Source organism: Protomyctophum parallelum, assembly GCF_964188405.1.
Source record: "Protomyctophum parallelum genome assembly, chromosome: 21".
Lineage (NCBI taxonomy): Eukaryota > Metazoa > Chordata > Actinopteri > Myctophiformes > Myctophidae > Protomyctophum > Protomyctophum parallelum.
The window spans coordinates 631,789-658,511 of record NC_139713.1 but is presented as its reverse complement, the minus strand read 5'-3'; the positions used below and the strand labels follow the sequence as shown (position 1 = coordinate 658,511).

General features: G+C 42.5%; 2 protein-coding genes across 2 annotated transcripts in view; both read left to right on the top strand.

Annotated features, from left to right (window-relative positions):
* Positions 1 to 1,698: 1,698 nt before the first annotated feature.
* Positions 1,699 to 17,636, top strand: LOC310879558 (excitatory amino acid transporter 1-like; the record flags this gene model as incomplete). Its single annotated transcript, XM_083794333.1, has 14 exons — positions 1,699 to 1,837; positions 2,944 to 3,081; positions 3,580 to 3,708; positions 3,837 to 3,912; positions 4,669 to 4,711; positions 5,437 to 5,523; positions 6,117 to 6,301; positions 7,217 to 7,290; positions 7,391 to 7,550; positions 8,274 to 8,342; positions 8,972 to 9,053; positions 10,007 to 10,050; positions 13,089 to 13,223; positions 17,450 to 17,636. 14 exons carry the CDS (start codon positions 1,699 to 1,701, stop codon positions 17,634 to 17,636), a joined length of 1,548 nt encoding a protein of 515 aa, XP_083650459.1.
* Positions 17,637 to 23,453: 5,817 nt separating this feature from the next.
* LOC310879557 (inositol hexakisphosphate and diphosphoinositol-pentakisphosphate kinase 2-like) overlaps positions 23,454 to 26,723 on the top strand; it is a gene marked incomplete at its 3' end in the record, with an annotated part of 71,002 nt that continues 67,732 nt past the window's right edge. Inside the window, exons 1-3 of the mRNA XM_083794332.1 lie at positions 23,454 to 23,719; positions 24,639 to 24,762; positions 25,618 to 25,848. Of these exons, the coding sequence (XP_083650458.1) occupies positions 25,657 to 25,848 (192 nt within the window). The 5' untranslated portion in view covers positions 23,454 to 23,719; positions 24,639 to 24,762; positions 25,618 to 25,656. The remainder of the gene's footprint in view (positions 23,720 to 24,638; positions 24,763 to 25,617; positions 25,849 to 26,723) is intronic.

Here is a 26,723-nt window from a genome sequence, read left to right as displayed (position 1 = left end):
ATAGCTCTATATTGTGACAGTAATCATTGCTATAGAGTGTGTTCAGTAACAGTGTTAAATAGCTCTATATTGTGACAGTAATCATCAGAGTGTTTAAGTCCATCCTTTTTCAACCGCTTATCCGTAGTCGGGTCGCGGGGGCAACAGCTCCACCAGAGAGCTCCAGACCTCCCTCTCCAGAGCAACATTAGTGACTTCCTCCTGGGGGAGGCCAGTGGGACGTGGTCCTTGGTCTGCCCCGGCGTCTCCTCCCAGTGGGACGTGCCTCGAGGACCTCCCTAGGGAGACGCCAGAGAGGCATCCTAACCAGATGCCCTGAACCACCTAAGCTGGCTCCTTTCCAGGCAAAGAAGCAGCGACTCTACACTATCTCTAATGAAGATGCCAGCCACCTGTCGGAGAAAACTCATTTCGGCTGCTAGTATTCGCAACCTTATTATTTGGGTCATGACCCACACTTCATGACCATAGGTGAGAGTAGGAACGAAGATTGCTTACAGAGAGCTTTGCTTTCTGGCTCAACTCTCTCTTCGTCACAACAGTGAGCGGAACATTCACCGGCTGATCTCCTTCTCCGTCCTCCCCTCACTAGTGAACAAGACCCCGAGATACTTAAACCTCTTCACCTGTTTGTCAGTTACAGTGTTAAGTATAGCTCTATATTGTGACAGTAATCATTGCTTTAGACTAGAGTGGTGTTCTCTCATCTTAGTTTTAGTTAAAACTCTGGCTGCCGCATTTTGGACAAGTTGTAATCTGTCAGTTGTTTTCTTAGGCAGTCCAGGAAAAAGTGCATTGCAGTAATCAAGCCAAGACAAAACAAAGGCGTGGGTTAACGTTTTAGCATCGTCCAATGACAAATAGGCTCTGATTCGTGCAATATCTCTAAGGGTTAGAAACACACACACACACACACACACTTAGGGGGGGGGACATGTGGAACTTTATGCTATGCAGCCTTCTGGATCGTTAAGCTTAAAGGGGCATTTAGTCTGATTTGGTACTGTTTTTTTTCTAGTTCAGGTTAAAAACAAGGCTGACTAGTGGTGTAGTGGTGGAACTGCACCAAACGAAAGAAGGAATTATGAAACTATGCATATAAGCTATATAGTGTTATGTCTACATACAATGCTATCAAAGTTACATAAGCTGAGCCTTTGCATACGCCTGTAAAATGGAGTCTGAAGAGGTGGGTTTTCAGACTAGGGCATGAGATTGGGAGTGAGTCTGTAGTTCTGACTGTAATGGGAAGTTCATTCCATAGTTTAGATTGGGAGTGAGTCTGTAGTTCTGACTGTAATGGGAAGTGCATTCCATAGTTTAGATTGGGAGTGAGTCTGTAGTTCTGACTGCAATGGGAAGTTCATTCCATAGTTTAGATTGGGAGTGAGTCTGTAGTTCTGACTGCAATGGGAAGTTCATTCCATAGTTTAGATTGGGAGTGAGTCTGTAGTTCTGACTGTGATGGGAAGTTCATTCCATAGTTTAGATTGGGAGTGAGTCTGTAGTTCTGACTGTGATGGGAATAGAACCGGGAGCCAATGGAGGGAGCCTGTGTACTACAGCCTATTGTGTCGTTAACATGGTATTGTGTCGTTAACAGCGTATTGTGTCGTTAACAGCGTATTGTGTCGTTAACATCGTATTGTGTCGTTAACAGCGTATTGTGTCGTTAACATGGTATTGTGTCGTTAACAGATGCAGCGTATCAAAGAGGGAATCCACATTCGCTCCATGAAGGCAAAGCGCAAAGTGGAGGAAATCTCTAAAGAAGATGTTCAGGCTTTCTTCAAGAAGAACGCCTTCGTCCTGTCTACGGTTGGAGCTGTGGTCGTAGGTAATTATTATTATTGGTATTGTTGTTGTTATTATTCGTAGGTGATTCATTAATTTCTAACCTATTAAGGATGGGCGGGAACCCCCTTTGGCATTTTAAGCATTATATTATGTTTTCTTTTTTTTATATATATATTTTTTATCCCACGATTTTGTAACCCATTTTTCACCCCTGTGTCAATCATCTAATGTGATCCTGGGCTCTACACACCCTCCGCCAACCTGGGGAGAGCAACGGACTTAACTCATGCTTCCTTCATGCTTGAGTGTCCAAGTTGCTCCTTTACACCTGACAGGGGGTAGTTTCCCTGGTTGGACGTAGCGCGTGGAAGGAACACGTTATTCCAACCAGTTATTTTCCCCTCCATCAGGCGCCCCGGCTGGCCAGGGGGAGGCAGTTTAGTGACCAGGATTACTGCATGTTTTTTGTGAGGGTACCTACCCTAGGGGACATGGGGAGAACATGCAAACTCCACACAGAAAGGCCCTTTCGCCAACCCCGCCTTCGGGTATGGGCACTGATGACGCGGAGGAGGAAACACGCCGCCAGCACCCACAGCGCCCCGAGCGGGAATCGAACCCAGGACCTTCTAGCTGTGAGGCGACAGCACTACCAACTGTTCCACCGTGCCCCTAGCATTATATTATGTTATACTTTAGCTGTTATAAAATAGCCTGTCTATAAGCTGCTACGAGCTTGTAGATCTGCTATTTTTTGAAAAATGTGTCTTTGAATATATGGTGGTCCTTGACATGGATAAGGTTGAGAACCACTCACATAGAAACATATACATTACACACACACACACACACACACACACACACACACACACACACACACACACACACACACACACACACACACACACACAAACACACAGGCACGTGGCCCCCTATGGACATAATTTGGCCCTTGGTATGTCACCCTATATGGTCATAATTTGGCCCTTGGGGAAAACTAATAGTGACCCTGCAATAAATGTGTTCCAGGTGTGATTTCAAACTCAATAGAACTACAATGTGTTCCAGGTGTGATTTCAAACTCAATAGAACTACAATGTGTTCCAGGTGTGATTTCAAACTCAATAGAACTACAATGTGTTCCAGGTGTTATTTTGGGCTTTGCCCTTCGACCTTACAAGATGACCTACAGGGAGGTGAAGTACTTCTCGTTCCCCGGAGAGCTGCTGATGAGGATGCTCCAGATGTTAGTCCTGCCCCTGCTCATAAGCAGTCTGATCACAGGTTAGGGTCTTAACAGTAGAGTTATCATCTGGCCTGAAAAGATTAAGTCCCGGCCCTACACTAACTAGGTCGGCCCGAGGCTCGGCCCGACCCTAACAATTACCATAATGTTAGGCCCGAAAACCCGAAAAAGCCTGAGTGAAAAAAAAAGGGAAAAAGAAAAAGGCCACTATATGGCCGCGGCGCCTTGCGCCGTGGTTCAAATGTTATTGAGGCGAGTGTGAACGGGCTAATCGCCGAAATAAAGGATTTATGTAACTCACGGTAATTGGCTGATAATGTTCCATTTCAGACATTCTAAGACATGGTTTCTTTGAATCAAGTAGCAACGATCATCTGATGTGACGCAGTTAATATGTCCAATACTGTCCCCGTTTTTTCATCATTTAACAGGGTGATAACAGGGTTATAACAGGGTGATAACAGGGTGATAACAGGGTGATAACAGGGTGTTAACAGGGTGATAACAGGCTGATAACACGTGTATTATATCAACAGGTATGGCGGCTCTAGACAGTAAAGCCAGCGGTAAGATGGGCATGCGAGCCGTCATCTACTACATGAGCACCACCTTTATCGCCGTGTTCGTGGGAATCTTCATCGTCCTCATCATCCACCCGGGGCGAGGTAATTATTATTATTATTATTATTATTATTATTATTGTTGTTGTTCGTCTACAAGCTCGTAGCTTGTAGGTCTGATACTTTTGAAAAATCGTGAAAATGTGTTGCAAATCTTTTGATACATATTCGAGGGTCCAAGGCTGAGTTCGGAAAGCAGCAGAAGATCGAACAAGTCAGCCCGGCCGACGCCTTTCTGGACCTCATCAGGTTCTTATTATTAATGTCACATCATTCCATATATGGGGATAATAATCTAATGTCACATGTGACACATGTATCACTGCGCAAAAAGCATGGAATACGGATGTGTGAAACTCCCGTTAAACTTTCCAACAAACTCCGGTAAACTCCCGAATTGTACCATCACACCTGTATATTACCGTATATTAACTGTATATTACCGTATATTAACTGTATATTACCGTGTATTAACTGTACATTACCGTATATTAACTGTACATTACCGTATATTAACTGTACATTACCGTATATTAACTGTATATGCTGCTAAACTTGAGGTTTACGGGCAAATACAGTACCCATAATTGCCCGTTAACTCCTCTTTTCACACAGTGTGTGCAGTCCTAAAATGTATAGCTATGAAACTAAGAAATAATACATCATAATAATACATAACTAGAACTGCACTCTGTCGAGTGCATACTTGCTTGTTGCGCACTAGTAGGCCATAAATGGCCAACTAGTGCGCACGCAGAGTGCTACAAACTGTCAAATCTCAGCTTCTCTGTGAAGGAACGTTTGAAATGTTGAATTATTAGGTTTAGCTAATTGCTACCTACCTACTTTATGCATATAAAAAAGTACTATTATGAAGTATGGTACAAGTTTCTATCTATAAAAGAAATACAGTTTTATTGATTTAGAATTATTCTGGATCCCTTTCTCAAACATCAGCCTGTGTTCCAGACTGAACTAATTGATCAATCAATGTTTCTATTTCAGAAATATGTTTCCACCAAACCTGGTGAAAGCGTGCACACAGCAGGTCAGTCTTGTATTCTGTTATTGTTGTTTTTATTATTATTATAATTATTATTATCATCATCAACATCATTATAGAGAGCCGAAGTCCTGATGTCACTCGCTCATCCTGGTTCTAAAGTCCTGACATCACTCACTCATCCCCTGGTTCTAAAGTCCTGACGTCACTCGCTCATGTCCTGGGTCCAATGGGTTTGCGGAAGTTTTTTCCGTGTGTATTCATCTATATATGGTTATATTGTCAGGGAGGTGTCTCTGTATCGTTATATTGTCAGGAAGGTGTCTCTGTATCGTTATATTGTCGGGGAGGTGTCTCTGTATCGTTATATTGTCAGGGAGGTGTCTCTGTATCGTTATATTGTCGGGGAGGTGTCTCTGTATCGTTATATTGTCGGGGAGGTGTCTCTGTATCGTTATTTTGTCGGGGAGGTGTCTCTGTATCGTTATATTGTCGGGGAGGTGTCTCTGTATCGTTATATTGTCGGGGAGGTGTCTCTGTATCGTTATATTGTCGGGGAGGTGTCTCTGTATCGTTATATTGTCGGGGAGGTGTCTCTGTATCGTTATATTGTCAGGGAGGTGTCTCGGTAGTGGTAGTGCCGTCGCCTCACAGCTAGAAGACCAAGTACATAACAATATAGGTGTGTGCGTGTGCATGTGCGTGTGCGTGTGCGTGTGTGTGTGTGTGTGTGTGTGGTGTGTGTGTGTGTGTGTGTTTTCTATAAACAGTTTAAGACCAAGTACAGCACCAGGACGGTAACGGTTAGCGTTAGCGTAGCGACCACAGCGTGGCGGAACAACAACGGCAGCACCGCACTCAACGGGACCTGGCTTAGCCCCGCCTCCAACTGGACTGGCCCCGCCCCCAACGTCACGGAGGAGGAGGAGGAGCAGATGGAGGAGGTGCAGGTGAGTTAAATAAAACACCGCCATCTGGTGGTTAAACTGTTAAACTGCTGATGCCATGGGAGATGGAGTCTGTCCCCGTTACAATGCGCTATAGACCCCTGGAAGATCGAGCCTATCCCTGTTACGATGCCCTATAGACCCCTGGGAGATGGAGTCTATCCCTGTTACAATGTGCTATAGACCCCTGGGAGATGGAGTCTGTCTGTTACAATGCGCTATAGACCCCTGGGAGATGGAGTCTGTCTGTTACAATGCGCTATAGACCCCTGGGAGATGGAGTCTGTCTGTTACAATGCGCTATAGACCCCTGGGAGATGGAGTCTGTCTGTTACAATGCGCTATAGACCCCTGGGAGATGGAGTCTGTCTGTTACAATGCGCTATAGACCCCTGGGAGATGGAGTCTGTCTGTTACAATGTGCTATAGACCCCTGGGAGATGGAGTCTATCCCTATATGCCCTTTAGACCCCTTATTGTTATTATTATTATTGTTATTTCAGGTCCAGCGTACAGAGATGATTCCAGTGCCAGGTGATGTGAACGGGGTGAACGCTCTTGGACTGGTGGTTTTCTCCATGTGTTTCGGACTCATCATCGGCAACATGAAGGAACAAGGACAGGTTCTCAGAGACTTCTTTGACTCTCTGAATGAAGCCATCATGAGACTGGTCACCATCATCATGTGGTGAGATTAGATTATTAAATTATTACTATTATTATTACTTATTCATTATTACTATTATTAAACTAGTGTAGCTTAGGGTCAAATAGACTTCTTTGACTCTCTGAATGAAGCCATGAGACTGGTGACCAAAGGAAAGCAAAGGTACTATGTTTACCCTGAGTTACTGGACTAAGCTCAAGAACTTGTTTACAGCCAGGCCCTGCTCATAGAACATTTCATGGTAGGTCCAAGGGCACTTCAGCGGTGGTAATTTTAACGTGCCGGTCCGGGGATACGAACTAGCAACCTTCCGATATCAAGACCGCTCCGCAAACCGTTCGGCCACCGCTGCCTACCACCATTATGTGGTGAGATTAGATTAGTAAATTATTATTATTATTATTATTCATTATTACTATTATTAAACTAGTGTAGCTTAGGGTCAAATAGACTTCTTTGACTCTCTGAATGAAGCCATGAGGCTGGTGACCACCATCATGTGGTGAGAACTAGAAGTCGGGGTCGCGAGACAAAGCATTCCGGGGGTCCCCAGCCAAAAACGTTGAGAACCCCTGGATTAAACCCTCCCACTATCTTCGGGAAGACGATTACGGCCGATCGATACCGACTAACAAACTTCTGCCAGTGGGGTTTTATTTGTACAGGTCCAGTGATAGGTCTAGAGATCATGTGACAGGTCTAGAGATCATGTGACAGGTCTAAAGATCATGTGACAGGTCTAGAGATCATGTGATAGGTTTAGAGATCATGTGACAGGTCTAGAGATCACGTGATAGGTCCACAGACCATGTGACAGGTCCAGACATCCTGTGAGTTAAGAGTTTTGGACAAATTCTGTAGGAGGAGCAAAAAGTTAGAATATTCAAAATCGTGGAAATTCCATACTGACGCAAATGTTGTTGTTGTTATTTTAAGGTACACTCCTATCGGCATCTTGTTCCTGATCGCGGGGAAGATTGTGGAGATGGATGACTTGACGCAGATGGGAGGTCAGTATTATTAATACTATTATTATGATTGACAGGTCACCTGGGCATGTGGTTTATGATTGACAGGTCAGCTGGGCATGTTGTTCTTTATTATTGACAGGTCAGCTGGGCATGTACACCATCACGGTCATCGTTGGGTTAATGATTCATGCTCTGGTCGTCCTGCCGACACTCTACTTCGCCATCACCAGACTGAACCCGTTCACCTTCATGATGGGACTGTTACAGGCTCTGATCACTGCCCTGGGGACCTCCTCCAGGTAAACACTAACCCTAACTATATGCTCTGGTACACCCCAACACTAACCCTAACTTTATCCTCTGGTATACCCCAACACTAACCCTAACTATATCCTCTGGTATACCCCAACACTAACCCTAACTATATGCTCTGGTATACCCCAACACTAACCCTAACTATATCCTCTGGTATACCCCAACACTAACCCTAACTATATCCTCTGGTATACCCCGACACTAACCCTAACTATATCCTCTGGTATACCCCAACACTAACCCTAACTATATCCTCTAGGTAAACACTAACCCCTAACCCGTTCACCTTCATCATGGGACTGTTACAGGCCTTAATAACAGCCCATGGGGACCTCCCAGTTTAGGTGTCTCTCTCTCTCTCTCTGTGTGTGGGTGTCTCTCTCTCAGTTTAGCCACTCTGCCTAATCATTTATCATGTTATAATCTCTCTCTCTCTCTCTCTCTCTCTCTCTCTCTCTCCTCTCTCTCTCTCTCTCTCTCTCTCTCTCTCTCTCTCTCTCTCTCTCTACTCTCTCTCTCTCTCTCTCTCTCTCTCTCTCTCTCTCTCTGTGTGTGGGTGTCTCTCTCTCAGCTCAGCCACTCTGCCTAATCATTTATCATGTTATAATCTCTCTCTCTCTCTCTCTCTCTCTCTCTCTCTCTCTCTCTCTCTCTCTCTCTCTCTCTCTCTCTCTCTCTCTCTCTGTGTGTGGGTGTCTCTCTCTCAGCTCAGCCACTCTGCCCGTCACCTTCAAGTGTCTGGAGGAGAATAATAAAATCGATAAGCGCGTGACTAGGTTCGTTCTGTTATAATGTTATATTAATGATCTGTTAAGGATATGTAAATTATCTGTTAAGGATATGTAAATTATCTGTTAATGACAAGGTCCGTTTGAATGTTCTCCCCGTGTCCCCTAGGGTAGTTACCCTTACAAAAACATGCAGTAATCCTGGTCTCTAAACTGCCTCCCCCTGGCCAGCCGGGGCGCCTGATGGAGGGGAAAGGAACTGGTCTCTATACTGCCTCCCCCTGGCCAGCCGGGGCGCCTGATGGAGGGGAAATGAACTGGTCGGAATAATGTGTTCCTTCCACACGCTACGTCCGGCCAGGGAAATCCCCCCTGTCAGGTGTAAAGGAGCAACTTGGACTCCTCATGCATAGAAGGAAGCATGAGGTCAGTCCGCTGCCCCCACAGGTTGGCAGAGGAAGTGTAGCGCCCAGGATTACATTAGATAATTGACACTGGGTGAAAAAAATGGGTTACAAAATCGTGGGATAAAAAGAAAAAGAAAAAATGACTAGGTCCGTTCTATTCTGTTATATTAAGGATATGTAAATTATATGTAAATGATATGTTAATGATGAGGTCTGTTCTGCCCGTCAACACTATTTATACTAATGTTATGTTAATGATATGTAAATTAGGTTCGTGCTTCCTGTCGGCGCCACCATCAACATGGACGGCACGGCGCTCTACGAGGCGCTGGCGGCCATCTTTATCGCCCAGGTCACGACCTTTAACCTCTGACCCTAATGTTATAAATATGTCATATTGTTTAATGACTTTAATAACATATTAACTAATTAACTAATTAACTAATTAATAATTAGTTACTTATTATACTTAAGTATAATAACATATTGTTTAATAACATACTTTTATAACACTTTTGTAATAATAATAACTAGAACTGCATTCTGTCGAGTGCGTACTTGCTTGTTGCACACTAGTAGGCCATGAATGGCCAACTAGTGCGCAAGCAGAGCGCGCAAGTACTTTCGACCGCTATAAACTGTGAAATCTCAATAAATAAAACAGCAAATTGTGCCTGATTTGCTGGACCAGATTACATACATGTATACACAGGAGCATTACCTTTAAACCTCCCAACACTAAAACATATCGTCATTACGTCACAATCGAAGACCAATTACACTCTGGCATTGGGTCCTTTAATCCACATATTTCTTACGTCATCATTGAGAGCTAGTTATACATATAGTATATATATATGTAATTTGTAAGTTGATTAGCGGTATACTGTGGTTACTTTGCGCCTAAAACCGTCCCAGCCAACCCGTCACTTTTGATGCGTATGCAAATAAAACAGCAAATTGTGCCTGATTTGCTGGGACCAGATTACATACATGTATACACAGGAGAATTACCTTTAATCCTCCCAACACTAAAACATATCGTCATTACGTCACCATCGAAAACCAATTACACTCTGGCATTGGGTCCTTTAATCCACATATTTCTTACGTCATCATTGAGAGCTAGTTATACATATACACACCATGTAATCTGGTCCCAGCAAATCATGCACAATTTGCTGGGACATACGCATACGCATCAAAAGTGGCGGGTTGGCTGGGACCGTGCGTACGAGCCGGGCGAAACTATTACTTGCACGCTCTGCTTGCGCACGTAATAATAATAATATTGTTCATCTTCAGGTCAACGACGTGGAAATGAACTTTGGTCAGATCATCACCATAAGGTAATGAAAGGGTTAAATCATCACCATGAGGTAATGAAAGGGTTAAATCATCACCATGACGTAATGAAAGGGTTAAATCATCACCATGAGGTAATGAAAGGGTTAAATCATCACCATGAGGTAATGAAAGGGTTAAATCATCACCATGACGTAATGAAAGGGTTAAATCATCACCATGACGTAATGAAAGGGTTAAATCATCACCATGAGGTAATGAAAGGGTTAAATCATCACCATGACGTAATGAAAGGGTTAAATCATCACCATGAGGTAATGAAAGGGTTAAATCATCACCATGAGGTAATGAAAGGGTTAAATCATCACCATAAGGTAATGAAAGGGTTAAATCATCACCATGACGTAATGAAAGGGTTAAATCATCACCATGACGTAATGAAAGGGTTAAATCATCACCATGACGTAATGAAAGGGTTAAATCATCACGACGAATTAGACCGTTCCTCACCCAGGAATCAGCCCAGCTCCTAATCCAGACAACAGTCTTGTCAAAACTCGACTATTGTAACTCCCTCCTTACTGGTCTACCAGCATGTGCACTTAAGCCTCTCCAGCTGATCCAAAATGCAGCAGCTCGCTTGGTCTTCAACCAGCCAAAATTCTCACATGTCTCCCCCCTGCTCCGCTCCCTCCACTGGCTCCCGGTCGCTGCCCGCACAGAATACAAAACTCTGATGCTGGCATTCAAAGCAACCAAAGGTATGGCTCCCCCATATCTTACAAGTATGATTGAACCCTACAAACCCTCCCGCGCACTCAGATCAGCCAACGCAGGGAAGCTGGAAGTACCCTCACTAAAAACGCCGGGACAACGCTCCACACGTCCCAAACTCTTCTCCCTTCTGGCTCCAAAACTGTGGAATGCACTTCCCATTGCAGTCAGAACTGCAGCATCACTCCCAATCTTCCGCCGTAGCCTGAAGACCCACCTTTTCAGACTCCATCATGGCCCATAGCACTTACCCTAAACCCTTAGATAGCATTTCTGTTGGATTATATAGCATTTGATACAGACTTATAGCATGTTATGTAGACAGCACTGTAATTGTATTGTATGTAGTCATAGCACGCCATAGTACACATGTATAGCATAGTAGTAAAGATGTATAGTTTATATGTATAAGTGTATGTATAGTTTCACTATATAGATATTCCACTGTTACTTTCTTAGCTTACGCATGTTTCATGATAAATACTTTTATGTGATGTATTCCCATGCTTTTGTTTTTGCTCAAATGTAAGTCGCTCTGGATTAAGAGCGTCTGCTAAATGCCTAAATTGTAAATTGTAATGAAAGGGTTAAATCATCAGCATGACGTAATGAAAGGGTTAAATCATCACCATGACGTAATGAAAGGGTTAAATCATCACCATGACGTAATGAAAGGGTTAAATCATCACCATGACGTAATGAAAGGGTTAAATCATCACCATGACGTAATGAAAGGGTTAAATCATCACCATGACGTAATGAAAGGGTTAAATCATCACCATGAGGTAATGAAAGGGTTAAATCATCACCATGAGGTAATGAAAGGGTTAAATCATCACCATGAGGTAATGAAAGGGTTAAATCATCACCATGACGTAATGAAAGGGTTAAATCATCACCATGACGTAATGAAAGGGTTAAATCATCACCATGAGGTAATGAAAGGGTTAAATCATCACCATGACGTAATGAAAGGGTTAAATCATCACCATGAGGTAATGAAAGGGTTAAATCATCACCATGAGGTAATGAAAGGGTTAAATCATCACCATGAGGTAATGAAAGGGTTAAATCATCACCATGAGGTAATGAAAGGGTTAAATCATCACCATGAGGTAATGAAAGGGTTAAATCATCACCATGACGTAATGAAAGGGTTAAATCATCACCATGAGGTAATGAAAGGGTTAAATCATCACCATGACGTAATGAAAGGGTTAAATCATCACCATGACGTAATGAAAGTGTCTATGATGTCATCACCCTGCGCCCAGTGTCTATGATGTCATCACACTGAGCCCAGTGTCTGTGATGTCATCACACTGAGCCCAGTGTCTCTGATGTCATCACACTGAGCCCAGTGTCTCTGATGTCATCACACTGAGCCCAGTGTCTGTGATGTCACAGACACTGGGCTCTCTTACTTCCTGGACTACATGTTGTCTCAGTAGTTGTAACATGCCTAGCCCCCTATAGGGGCCCATATAGGGGCCCCTATAGGGGCCCCTATATGGGCTTATTGGCCCAAAGCCTGTTAATCAATCAATAAATATCATATTCTCTGAATGAGACGAGTAGACAAATGAAATGTAGAATTTAATAGAAGAAAAGAATTGCTGGTGAAAACCCATTCAATAATTTGTATTATTTTGAGACCGTTACGTTATATCGATATAGCATTTTGAGACCGTTACGTTATATCGATATAGCATTTTGACACCGTTACGTTATATCGATATAGCATTTTGAGACCGCTACGTTATATCGATATAGCATTTTGAGACCGTTACGTTATATCGATATAGCATTTTGACACGTTACGTTATATCGATATAGCATTTTGAGACCGTTACGTTATATCGATATAGCATTTTGACACCGTTACGTTATATCGATATAGCATTTTGAGACCGCTACGTTATATCGATATAGCATTTTGAGACCGTTACGTTATATCGATATAGCATTTTGACACGTTACGTTATATCGATATAGCATTTTGAGACCGTTACGTTATATCGATATAGCATGGCTGATATAGCATAATCGTAATCGGCCACGATTCCGATTATGATTAATCCTGCATCTAAAAACACATCCCAAGGAAAGAGTTTCTTGTCTCCCAAACATCATTAAATAAAGTCGTGTTTTCATGACTTTTCTCTGTAGCCTACACACACACACACACCACTGATGGTGTGTGTGTGTGTGTGTGTGTGTGTGTGTGTGTGTGTGTGTGTGTGTGTGTGTGTGTGTGTGTGTGTGTGCGTGTGCGTGTGCGTGTGTGTGTGTGTGCGCATGTGCGTAGCATAACCGCTACCGCGGCTAGCATCGGCGCAGCGGGGATCCCCCAGGCCGGCCTGGTAACCATGGTGATCGTCCTGACGTCCGTAGGACTTCCCACCGATGACATCACTCTCATCATCGCAGTCGATTGGTTCCTGTGAGTAACTCTTCCTGTATGCTTTGAGCATTCTGATTGGTCACTGTGAGTAACTCCTGTTCCTTTTCAAAATAAGCTACTAAAGTCCTCCAGCGCTAGTCGCTTGAGTGCAGAATGAATGCACAGAGCTTTTATTTTGATGCACGGTATGTAGGCATAGCTTTATTTTAGCTTTATGTAGGGCTGCCAAGTTTCAGAAAAAGGCAAGAGTGAGACTTTAGTGACTTTTTTTAACATTGATTTAGAGGAATACAGACATCCCACCCTAGAAAAACAATCACACCCGTGTGAAGTGACTGTTGCAACTCCGTGTGGGGGACCCCGGAGGGGACCGTGTGGGGGACCCCGGAGGGGACCGTGTGGGGGACCCCGGAGGGGACCGTGTGGGGGACCCCGGAGGGGACCGTGTGGGGGACCCCGGAGGGGACCGTGTGGGGGACCCCGGAGGTTCCAGACCCACAGGAACACAGCCACGGTGCCGGCCCGGTTCCGGCGAGCTGCCCCACGTCAGAAACGGTAGAGGAATGAGAGAGTTGCTATGTGGGGGTCTCTGGGGGTCCCTGGGGAGTCCCCGGAACATCCAGCCCCCCAGAAACAAGGGTTAGGGTTAGGCTAACAAAACTAAAGATACTTTTAGCATATAAACTGTAACTGAGATTAGAAGGAGGTGTAGAACAAAAACCAGACGTAAAAAAACTGTGAACCTCCAATCCCTCTGATGGCCAGGTAATTAATGTCCTCTCTGCCATGTCTGTAGGGGGTGACAAAGCACACTAACAGGAATGTTAGACATGGCATTATGGCACATACATGATGTGATGGCCTAATGTAGATCGGCTCCTGCACTGCTAGTACTAGGAATAGGACACAGAGTAACAGAATGGGGTTATTTAGGAATAGGACACAGAGTAACAGTATGGAGTTATTTAGGAATAGGACACAGAGTAACAGCATGGAGTTATTTAGGAATAGGACACAGAGTAACAGCATGGAGTTATTTAGGAATAGGACACAGAGTAACAGTATGGAGTTATTTAGGAATAGGACACAGAGTAACAGAATGGAGTTATTTAGGAATAGGACACAGAGTAACAGTATGGAGTTATTTAGGAATAGGACACAGAGTAACAGTATGGAGTTATTTAGGAATAGGACACAGAGTAACAGCATGGAGTTATTTAGGAATAGGACACAGAGTAACAGTATGGAGTTATTTAGGAATAGGACACAGAGTAACAGAATGGGGTTATTTAGGAATAGGACACAGAGTAACAGCATGGAGTTATTTAGGAATAGGACACAGAGTAACAGAATGGAGTTATTTAGGAATAGGACACAGAGTAACAGCATGGAGTTATTTAGGAATAGGACACAGAGTAACAGTATGGAGTTATTTAGGAATAGGACACAGAGTAACAGAATGGAGTTATTTAGGAATAGGACACAGAGTAACAGCATGGAGTTATTTAGGAATAGGACACAGAGTAACAGTATGGAGTTATTTAGGAATAGGACACAGAGTAACAGTATGGAGTTATTTAGGAATAGGACACAGAGTAACAGCATGGAGTTATTTAGGAATAGGACACAGAGTAACAGTATGGAGTTATTTAGGAATAGGACACAGAGTAACAGAATGGGGTTATTTAGGAATAGGACACAGAGTAACAGCATGGAGTTATTTAGGAATAGGACACAGAGTAACAGAATGGAGTTATTTAGGAATAGGACACAGAGTAACAGCATGGAGTTATTTAGGAATAGGACACAGAGTAACAGTATGGAGTTATTTAGGAATAGGACACAGAGTAACAGAATGGAGTTATTTAGGAATAGGACACAGAGTAACAGCATGGAGTTATTTAGGAATAGGACACAGAGTAACAGCATGGAGTTATTTAGGAACAGGACACAGAGTAACAGCATGGAGTTATTTAGGAATAGGACACAGAGTAACAGTATGGAGTTATTTAGGAATAGGACACAGAGTAACAGTATGGAGTTATTTAGGAATAGGACACAGAGTAACAGTATGGAGTTATTTAGGAATAGGACACAGAGTAACAGTATGGAGTTATTTAGGAATAGGACACAGAGTAACAGAATGGAGTTATTTAGGAATAGGACACAGAGTAACAGTATGGAGTTATTTAGGAATAGGACACAGAGTAACAGAATGGAGTTATTTAGGAATAGGACACAGAGTAACAGTATGGAGTTATTTAGGAATAGGACACAGAGTAACAGCATGGAGTTATTTAGGAATAGGACACAGAGTAACAGTATGGAGTTATTTAGGAATAGGACAGAGAGTAACAGAATGGAGTTATTTAGGAATAGGACACAGAGTAACAGTATGGAGTTATTTAGGAATAGGACACAGAGTAACAGAATGGAGTTATTTAGGAATAGGACACAGAGTAACAGTATGGAGTTATTTAGGAATAGGACACAGAGTAACAGTATGGAGTTATTTAGGAATAGGACACAGAGTAACAGCATGGAGTTATTTAGGAATAGGACACAGAGTAACAGTATGGAGTTATTTAGGAATAGGACACAGAGTAACAGCATGGAGTTATTTAGGAATAGGACACAGAGTAACAGAATGGAGTTATTTAGGAATAGGACACAGAGTAACAGAATGGAGTTATTTAGGAATAGGACACAGAGTAACAGCATGGAGTTATTTAGGAATAGGACACAGAGTAACAGTATGGAGTTATTTAGGAATAGGACACAGAGTAACAGCATGGAGTTATTTAGGAATAGGACACAGAGTAACAGCATGGAGTTATTTAGGAATAGGACACAGAGTAACAGCATGGAGTTATTTAGGAACAGGACACAGAGTAACAGCATGGAGTTATTTAGGAATAGGACACAGAGTAACAGAATGGAGTTATTTAGGAATAGGACACAGAGTAACAGTATGGAGTTATTTAGGAATAGGACACAGAGTAACAGCATGGAGTTATTTAGGAATAGGACACAGAGTAACAGTATGGAGTTATTTAGGAATAGGACACAGAGTAACAGCATGGAGTTATTTAGGAATAGGACACAGAGTAACAGCATGGAGTTATTTAGGAATAGGACACAGAGTAACAGCATGGAGTTATTTAGGAATAGGACACAGAGTAACAGCATGGAGTTATTTAGGAATAGGACACAGAGTAACAGCATGGAGTTATTTAGGAATAGGACACAGAGTAACAGAATGGAGTTATTTAGGAATAGGACACAGAGTAACAGCATGGAGTTATTTTACTGTGACACACTTTCCCGTCGTCCCCAGAGCTGTGCTCCACATCACTGATCTACAATATATTGTTGCAGTGGAGTTTTAACATAGCTGTGTGTGTGTGTGTGTGTGTGTGTGTGTGTGTGTGTGTGTGTGTGTGTGTGTGTGGGTGTGTGTGTGTGTGTGTGTGAGAGAGTGTGTGCGTGTGTGTGCGCGCGTGCGTGTGTGCGTGCGTGCGAGAGAGAGTTTTAACATAGCAACATAATTAGCTTTTAATCATTTCAATTAGATTATCCCTCCCAGAAATATTACACACATAATTGGGTGCAGAGAGAGAGAGGGAGAGAGAGAGAGAGAGAGAGAGAGAGAGAGAGAGAGAGAGAGAGAGAGAGAGAGAGAGAGAGAGAGAGAGAGAGAAATACCATTAATACGTCCTCTCGGTCATTTACACTGCAGGCTGGGAGGTAGAAGACCCTCCACTGCGCGTCGGGTCTGCCTACGCCCCAGCCAGTGTAAAATACCCGCTGAACCTGAGACCTCTCGTGGCTTATTGCTTAAATGTGCCCTATCATTCTTTCAAAAAAATTCCTAAGTCGTCTGTGGACGTCTTGGGCACAAAATGTGTGTAAAGTGTTACTCTGTGTGTGTGTGTGTGTGTGTGTGTGTGTGTGTGTGTGTGTGTGTGTGTGTGTGTGTGTGTGTGTGCGTGTGCGCGCGACTTACATTAAGGTTCTTGCTTAATGTAAATCGCTCTGGATTCAGAGCGTCTGCTAAATGCCTAAATTGTAAATTGTGCTGGGCGACTCCATCGGAGTGGGCATCGTGGAGTTTCTCTCTGTATATAAAGTGTTACTGTGTGTGTGTGTGTGTGTGTGTGTGTGTGTGTGTGTGTGTGTGTGTGTGTGTGTGTGTGTGTGTGTGTGTGTGTGTGTGTGTGTTTGTTTGTGTGTGTGTGTGCGTGCGTGCGTGCTTGCATGTGCAGGGACCGCCTGCGGACCACCACCAACGTGCTGGGCGACTCCATCGGAGCGGGCATCGTGGAGTTTCTCTCTCGACACGAACTTCGCTCCAAAGACGTGGAGATGGGAAACTCTGTGGTGGAGGAGAGAGAGAGGGCCAAAAAACCATACAACCTAATGCAGGACGCCCACACAGAGTCTAACATGTAGAGAGAGAGAGAGAGAGAGAGAGAGAGAGAGAGAGAGAGAGAGAGAGAGAGAGAGAGAGAGAGAGAGAGAGAGAGAGAGAGAGAGAGAGAGAGAGAGAGAGAGAGAGAGGGGGAGGGAGAGGGAGAGGGCCAAGAAACCATACAACCTAATGCAGGACGCCCACACACCGAGTCTAAGAGGGAGAGGGAGAGGGAGAGGGAGAGAAAGGGAGAGAGGAGAGAGAGAGAGAGAGAGAGAGAGAGAGAGAGAGAGAGAGAGAGAGAGAGAGAGAGAGAGAGAGAGAGAGAGAGAGAGAGGAGAGAGAGAGGAGAGAGAGAGAGAGAGAGAGAGAGAGAGAGAGAGAGAGAGAGAGAGAGAGAGAGAGAGAGAGAGAGAGAGAGGAGAGATGAGGAGAGAGAGGGAGAGAGGGGGAGGGAGAGGGAGAGGGCCAAGAAACCATACAACCTAATGCAGGACGCCCACACACCGAGTCTAACATGTAGAGGGAGAGGGAGAGGGAGAGAAAGGGAGAGGGAGAGAGGGAGAGAGAGAGAGAGAGAGAGAGGGAGGGAGAGGGAAAGAGAGGGAGACAGACACGATTTCTTTTTTACTTAAGTGAAAGTTCCAACACAGGAACACTGGGTTAGGGTTAGGTTAGGGAACACTGATCTGTTACTAGTAAAAGTATTGAAAATGTGTTGAAGTTAAAGTATTGTTATCAAAATGTACTCCAAGCACCAGACGTAAATGCACTCATTGTGCAGAAATGTCATGTTAATTTGTGTGAATTTAAATTAATAATAATAATAATAAAAATACATTGAATTTAAATTTGTATCTTGACCAAAGCAATCGAGGAAAAACCTCCTTCATAGTTGGGTCATCTGAAGAAGTTCCGTGACCGTGGAGAGCAAACCTTTGTTTCGCAATGGATTTGTCATCTATGAAGGTATATAAAAAAAATGAGCGGGGGCGTACTTCGCAAAAAGGTGGGGAAAATCTTTGAGAGCCCCAAATTCAAAATGGCAGCCCTCAGCCATACTAAAAATTAACTTTTCAATGGTTTGGCCTACAATGCTGCACAGTACATGATTTCTGACATTAATTGGGTCAGGGAATTCATAATTGATGTCATTTTATTGATTTGACCAATTTTACACCTTCAAATTCAAGATGGCTGCCGATTTTTAGCTCCAAAAGGTCAATTTTTCTAAATCGTCAGAAACACTTTATTTTAGGCTTGAATGAAAGATAACTGGCCTATAAAGCAATCAAAGGTATGGCCCCTCCATACCTAAGGCATGATCCGGCCCTACAACCCTTCCCGCTCGCTCAGATCAGCTGGAATTACACTTCATCTGAATCTGTTGATTCTCCACACTGACTGCTCTCTTCATCACCACTACTCTCATCTGAACAGACATGAGGTGTGAGCTGCTGGGGCAAGGGTGGAAGGGTGTGACGCACTGGCCGGCACTTCCCATTCACTAGTTCCCAGCCGTGACCAATGGGAGAAGGATGCTCTTGCAGTTTGTAATGGAGCTGACAATACGTTAGGTAGTTTGTCCTTTTCAAGTGAAGATCCAAAGAGTCCTCATCAGGTGGGAGACGGATTGTACACTTTTATTCAGTTTGTGCCACTTGGAAGCCCTGGCCTGCCCACAACTGACATTTGGACTCTCAGCGTAAATGATGGAGAGGACAAATGCCTTCATATCTGCTCTGATCATTTAAGTCCAGACTCTGACCCACTCGTCCCAGGAGCTCTCTTGACTCAGGATCAATAATCACCTTCTCCAACACCTTCTTCTTCCCATGCCCATAAAAGCCTGATCACATGGAGAGCTACGATGATGTCTGCAACCTCTTCTGAGAGCATGGCACGGCAGTTGATTAATCCATGCTTGCGCTTGATCAGCAAATCACCTCTGACTTGCTGTGATACGTAAGCTGCTTGGACATACACATCTGTGTCCTCGCAGTCCAATACCACAGGTCCAGTGTAGTTAGTCGTCCTAACTTTTGCATATGCAGACAGTAGCATTGTATCTGCCTCTGGATGCTTGAAGACATAGTCCCCATTAGCCATGCCAGTGCTCAGGTTAATTGATGTTTCTCCCTCACAGTATATGACATCAACAGCAGACATCTGACCAACTTGTGATTTCAGGTGTTCCTTCACAAGCTTCTGAAGTCTGACCTTGTTCCCTGAATTGACCATGAAGTTGTTAAACTCATGCATGAGCACCTGGGAACCTGTCTTCGGGCTTGGGGAAAACATTTAGGAATTTATGTTTTGCTCCCCGTCGATCATGCTCATCATCCTTGATGCTGAAGGGGAGGTCATACTTGTCATTAACGAGGTTGATGAGGTTTGCTTTGGCGTGGCGTGAGAAGATAATTAGTGCGATTTTTCTTAAGTAGTCACTCCAGCGGTACTCCGAGCCATCCCGCTTCCTAGCTTCACGGTCTGCAGGTGTGGGGGTGGCAAGCCGCCAGATCAGCCCCATGTCGAGAAGGCAAATGTGATCTTGTGGTTCGTCAGTAACTGGGTCTAGCTTGAAGAGCTCCAACAACTTGCTCTTCACAGTCTTGCGCATTGACCCATCTACATTGTAGAGTGAAAGGCACTCCTCAGACACTCTTCCCTCAAGGGCTGACTCAAGTTTGATCATGCCTGATCCCTCTGCAAGGTCCAATAGGGCTGCAAGCCCCAATCTCTCCATATGGGCCACCTTCATTTCCCCAGCAGAATTACGCCTCTTATTTCTGTGGATGGTTGCAGTAAGAGGCTTGATCTTTGTGAAAACTCGCTCTTGTAAGAAGGTTTCAACCTGAGCTTTGCCATCTGGAAGTGCTGTCTTGAGGTCATGCACTAACTCGGGTGAGGCAACTAGGCCGGATTGTAGTGACCTAAGAGTAGGTGAAGATATGTCAAAAGGCTCAGCTTCAAATCCTTCATGCATGCCTGCAGGTCTTGAACTGCCTGCTCATCCTTCTTCATCCTCGCTGGCTGGCATTCAACATGCTTCCTATGACGACGCTGGCACTTGAGACTCCGCTTCACAGTAGACTTCACCCTTGCAACATTATTTGCATTCCTTGTTGTTGAGAACAGTTGTTTCTCATTCTGTAGAAGCTGAGTCCATCCTTGCTTTAGCTTAGAGTTCAGATTCATTGTTGTTTCTATCCAGAGGTCCAGTGGCTGGCAGGAGTAGGGTAGCCCTGTCATCGACTGGGTGAAGTGATCGTTGAAGAATGCCATTTTCTCATCTGACAGTGAAGAGAGCATTGCCCAATAGTCTGGCAACCACCTCCCATAGTCATGGTTGTCGTATGCCATTAGTCCGGGCAACATGTTGTAGGTTGACGATAGGTACTCAGGGGCATTTCTTGCATGACATGCATCAAGTGATTGTACAAGTGGGTCGGACATCTCCAGGAAGGAGATCCAGAAGTCTCCCATATCTGTGTCAGGTTTCTCATACACTCTGTTGATCATATCCTATTCTGTCTCTGTGGATCCATGCTACATGTGATAGTAACCAACAAGGAACTGAGGGCTTAAATAGACACAGGCTTAACTGGACACAGGTGAATACAAAAGGTAATTAACACACAATTGGCTAAGAGACTAACAGCACACAGGTGGAGAACAAAACTAATGAAAGGGAGGTGAGACAAGACGGGCAGCAGAAACTAGGCAAAAAGGAAACACTAGGACATCACTACATAATAAAAGTATGCAGCAGACAGGTCATGACAGTTTGTTTCTCATTAACCAGACCTCTGAGATGACCCCTCTTTAGGCCTATTGTAATTGTAACTTAACTCAGCATGAGAATATCTTTCATTCAAGCCTAAAATAAAGTGTTTCTGACGATTTTGAAAAATTGACATTTTGGAGCTAAAAATCGGCAGCCATCTTGAATTTGAAGGTGTAAAATTGGTCAAATCAATAAAATGACATCAATTATGAATTCCCTGACCCAATTAATGTCAGAAATCATGTACTGTGCAGCATTGTAGGCCAAACCATTGAAAAGTTAATTTTTAGTATGGCTGAGGGCTGCCATTTTGAATTTGGGGCTCTCAAAGATTTTCCCCACCTTTTTGCGAAGTACGCCCCCGCTCATTTTTTTTATATACCTTCATAGATGACAAATCCATTGCGAAACAAAGGTTTGCTCTCCACGGTCACGGAACTTCTTCAGATGACCCAACTATCATGTCCTTTGGATAATGAATAAACAAATGAATGGACTTTGTGTTTTTATTGATGTACATTGAGCTGTATTTGAGGTAAAGTGGTGATAATATAAGAACACATTGAGCTGTATTTGGGTAAAGTGGTGATAATATAAGAACACATTGAGCTGTATTTGGGTAAAGTGGTGATAATATAAGAACACATTGAGCTGTATTTGGGTAAAGTGATGATAATATAAGAACACATTGAGCTGTATTTGGGTAAAGTGGTGATAATATAAGAACACATTGAGCTGTATTTGAGGTAAAGTGATGATAATATAAGAACACATTGAGCTGTATTTGAGGTAAAGTGATGATAATATAAGAACACATTGAGCTGTATTTGGGTAAAGCTGTCACTTTTAGGCTAACACTTCCCTCTAGTGGTTATTCAGAGTAATGACAGCCTTACGCGTTTCTGCCAATTATGTTGGTTTTCTTTAAGCAGAACGAATAATGTAATAAAATATAATTTAAAAATAATCTATTAATGGATGGAACTAGTTTATTACAATTTACAAAACAATTTATGCATTTATCAGTCGCTCTTAATCCAGAGCGACTTACATTAAGCATATGGCAATACAGTATAGGCCTACATACGAGTAGTTATCATGAAACATGCATAAGCTAAGAACGTAACAGTGGAATCTCTATGAAACTACACATATAAACTGTACTATGCTATACATATATAGGCCTACTATAAAGTGATATGACAATGAACTTACAATGCAATTAACGTAACATGCTAGTTTTCTTTAAGCAGAACGAATAATTGTAATACAATAGGCCTATCATTTAAAATGATCTATTGGTTTTGCCGGTTACCATTCTTTATATTATAAATAAATATTATAGCACGTGTAGCCTACTCATTCATTAATGTATTTATTCCTTTTAGGAGTTTAAATGAATATAACAATCATTCAGACATTTATTACTATTTTGAAGAAACAAAGAAATACAAAAGAAAATAGTAGCCGATCTACATCGAACACGTTGTGAGCTTGTAGATCGGCTATTTAAACTATTTTTTTAAGTTTTTTCAAAATAGTAAAAAATGGCATGTAGTTTTATGGATAAATAAGCCATTATCTCTACACTTCATTGTTAACGGTTAATAGATTACTATTATTATTATTGTTATTATTATTATTATACAGAAGTGGAAAGTAGTAGTGCAACTTTATTTGAGGCGAATGGGGGGGAATTGAACATGGTGGACCCTCTTGTAAACAAGTATGCTTAATTGGGTCGTCCACTCACAGTTAACAGTCTTTGTATTGAGTTTGTGCTTGAAATGTACTGTAATTCTGCAAACTGTTAATACATATTTCAATCAATCAATCAATCAATCAATCAATCAATCAATCAATCAATCAATCAATCAATCAATCAATCAATCAATCAATCAATCAATCATTCAATAGCAGATCTACAAGCTCACATTATCCCAGGGGGAGCTTGTTTTCATACACCTGGTTGCTTATATCTGTCGCAAAATCTGGCAACACTGGTGAGAACTGGTGAGCAACGTAGAAAAAAGTCCGTGTTTCCACCACTGCTGTAACGTAGCCTCGTTCCCAGCCTTTACTTAACAGAAAAGAAAAGAAAGGTCGTCCTAAATGAAGTTAACAGACAGAAAACTCAGAAAACATTATTTTATTATTATTATAATAACTCTCTCTATCTCTCTGAAGACTGACGAAGATCCAAGGCTGCTGCTGTTAGCTTGATGCTAACAACAACACACTCACACACACACGCACGCACACAGCATACTCTGCTCTGTGAGCAGACAGACAGACAGACAGGCAGGCAGACAGGCAGGCAGGCAGACAGACATAGAGGTAAGACATATTAAATGCATATGTTGAATTTCATATGTTGCTCTTTTTTATCATTATCATGTTATCTATAGTATGCTGCTGCATTGTCTGAAGATTTACCTGTACAAGATTAAACGATAAAGGTACCGCATTGTGTAAACATAAAGTATATACAGTTGGAGGTACAGCATTGTGTAAACAAAGTATATACAGTTGGAGGTACAGCATTGTGTAAACATAATGTATATACAGTTGGAGGTACAGCATTGTGTAAACATAAAGTATATACAGTTGGAGGAGGTACAGCATTGTGTAAACATAAAGTATATACAGTTGGAGGAGGTACAGCATTGTATAAACATAAAGTATATACAGTTGGAGGTACAGCATTGTGTAAACATAAAGTATATACAGTTGGAGGTACAGCATTGTGTAAACAAAGTATATACAGTTGGAGGTACAGCATTGTGTAAACATAAAGTATATACAGTTGGAGGAGGTACAGCATTGTGTAAACATAAAGTATATACAGTTGGAGGTACAGCATTGTGTAAACATAAAGTATATACAGCTGGAGGTACAGCATTGTGTAAACATAAAGTATATACAGTTGGAGGTACAGTATTGTGTAAACATAAAGTATATACAGTTTGAGGAAGTACAGTATTGTGTAAACAAAGTATATACAGTTGGAGGTACAGCATTGTGTAAACATAAAGTATATACAGTTGGAGGAGGTACAGTATTGTGTAAACATAAAGTATATACAGTTGGAGGTACAGCATTGTGTAAACAAAGTATATAGAATTGTAGTTGCAGTATAGATACAACAGTATTTCCTCCCGGTGGGGGCTCCTCACTGACAGGTGAGTCAGTATAGATGCAACAGTATGTCCTCCCGGTGGGGGCTCCTCACTGTCCCTTTACATTCTCGTCTCAGGTTGCTAGGGGGAAGATGGACATCAGGCGCGCCGGCCCTTTAAGAGGAAGACAAGCGGGAGGACAGTGAATGCAGCTCCCTTCCCCGGCCAGCAGGGGGCAGCAGATCTCATTCTAAACATGAGGTGTGTTTCATTATGTTTACAACAGTTAACCCATTTAGACCTGAGAACTGATTCTACAAATCCCTTATAAATCATGACAGTTTTAAGAACAAACCTGTTTTTCTATATTATTGAGGGGCTAGCCCCTCCCCTAGCCCCTCCCCTAGCCCCTCCTATCTACAGGTTTAATGTTTGTTTTTAGATCAATAGTTTGTTTTAAAAACGCCGTTAGACAATGAAGGGAAATTTTACGTCAACTTGTCCCTAACACAAACATTAAACACCATTAACAGCAAGCAAAGATAATTTAATGTTTGTGATGTTTTACATCACCATTACATCACCTTATCAACATGAGTTTAATATATTAGCGCCCCTCACTTCACACAGGTGTGATTTGATTAATAATATCAGTGGTTCTCAAACTATTTCATGTCAACGACCCCCTATGTGATTTCATAACTTTATGAATATGTAATGTGATTTCATAACTGTATGAATATGTAATGTGATTTCATAACTTTATGAATATGTAATGTGATTGCATAACTTTATGAATATGTAATGTGATTTCATAACTTTATGAATATGTAATGTGATTTCATAACTTTATGAACATGTAATGAGATTTCATAACTTTATGAATATGTAATGTGATTTCATAACTTTATGAACATGTAATGTGATTTCATAACTTTATGAATATGTAATGAGATTTCATAACTTTATGAATATGTAATGTGATTTCATAACTTTATGAATATGTAATGTGATTTCATAACTTTATGAACATGTAATGAGATTTCATAACTTTATGAATATGTAATGTGATTTCATAACTATGAATATGTAATGTGGTTCCTCACGGTACTGCAGGTGCTAACCCGACCACCAGGGGGCGCTACCTACCGAGTCATGTCCGGGGGGAGCAACGAGCACCCCCGCTTCTTTGTGGGCGGCGACGAGGCTGAGGGGGAGGAGCTAGTGGAGCCGGGTGGGAGGAGCCCACTGGAGGTGGAGGGGCCAGTGGAGCCGGGGGGGAGGATCCCACTGGGATACGACTGTGTTTACGAGGAAGAGGAGGATGAGCTGATGTACGATGACTCTGTGAGTAGCTCATCATTCATTATTACTACCGGTACCAACCTGGCAACCCCAGGCATACCTCTATCTATAGAGATATCTGTACCAACCTGGCAACCCCAGACATACCTCTATCTATAGAGATATCTGTACCAACCTGGCAACCCCAGACATACCTCTATCTATAGAGATATCTGTACCAACCCTCTATCTATAGAGATATCTGTACCAACCCCAGACATACCACTACTATCTGTACCAACCCCAGACATACCTCTAGTCTACTAACTGTACCAACCCCAGACATACCTCTATCTATAGAGATATCTGTACCAACCCTCTATCTATAGAGATATCTGTACCAACCCCAGACATACCTCTACTACCTGTACCAACCCCAGACATACTGTCACGCCCTTTGATGAACTTGAAGAACGAATGAGGCAGTTGTTCTGTGTGTACTGACGGCTTTATTGTAGCATGGCATCGCTTCCAAAGCCCACGTCAAAACTGACATAAAACACAAATAAATCATGATCAGAATGAGCAACATGAAACAAAGCACATAATATAATATAAAGAAATTACTCATGTACAAAACAAGTCTTTACCTCACTGACTGCACGTAATTCAAAGAGCATGAAGTAGTGAGAGGAACCCATCATCATAACCAGGACTTTAACTTTGTACGCTCCATGTTCAATGTGACAAGCTCCCGTCTGCTCAGCATGGACGGAAGATGCAATAACTGTGCGATCCTGAGCTTATTCCCAGTGGTGGAAAAAGTACAAACATATTTTACTTAAGTAGAAGTACTGATTCTCTACTTGAAAATTACTTAAGTAAAAGTACAAAGTACCCATTGAGAAAGTTACTTAAGTAAAAGTACAAAAGTACCT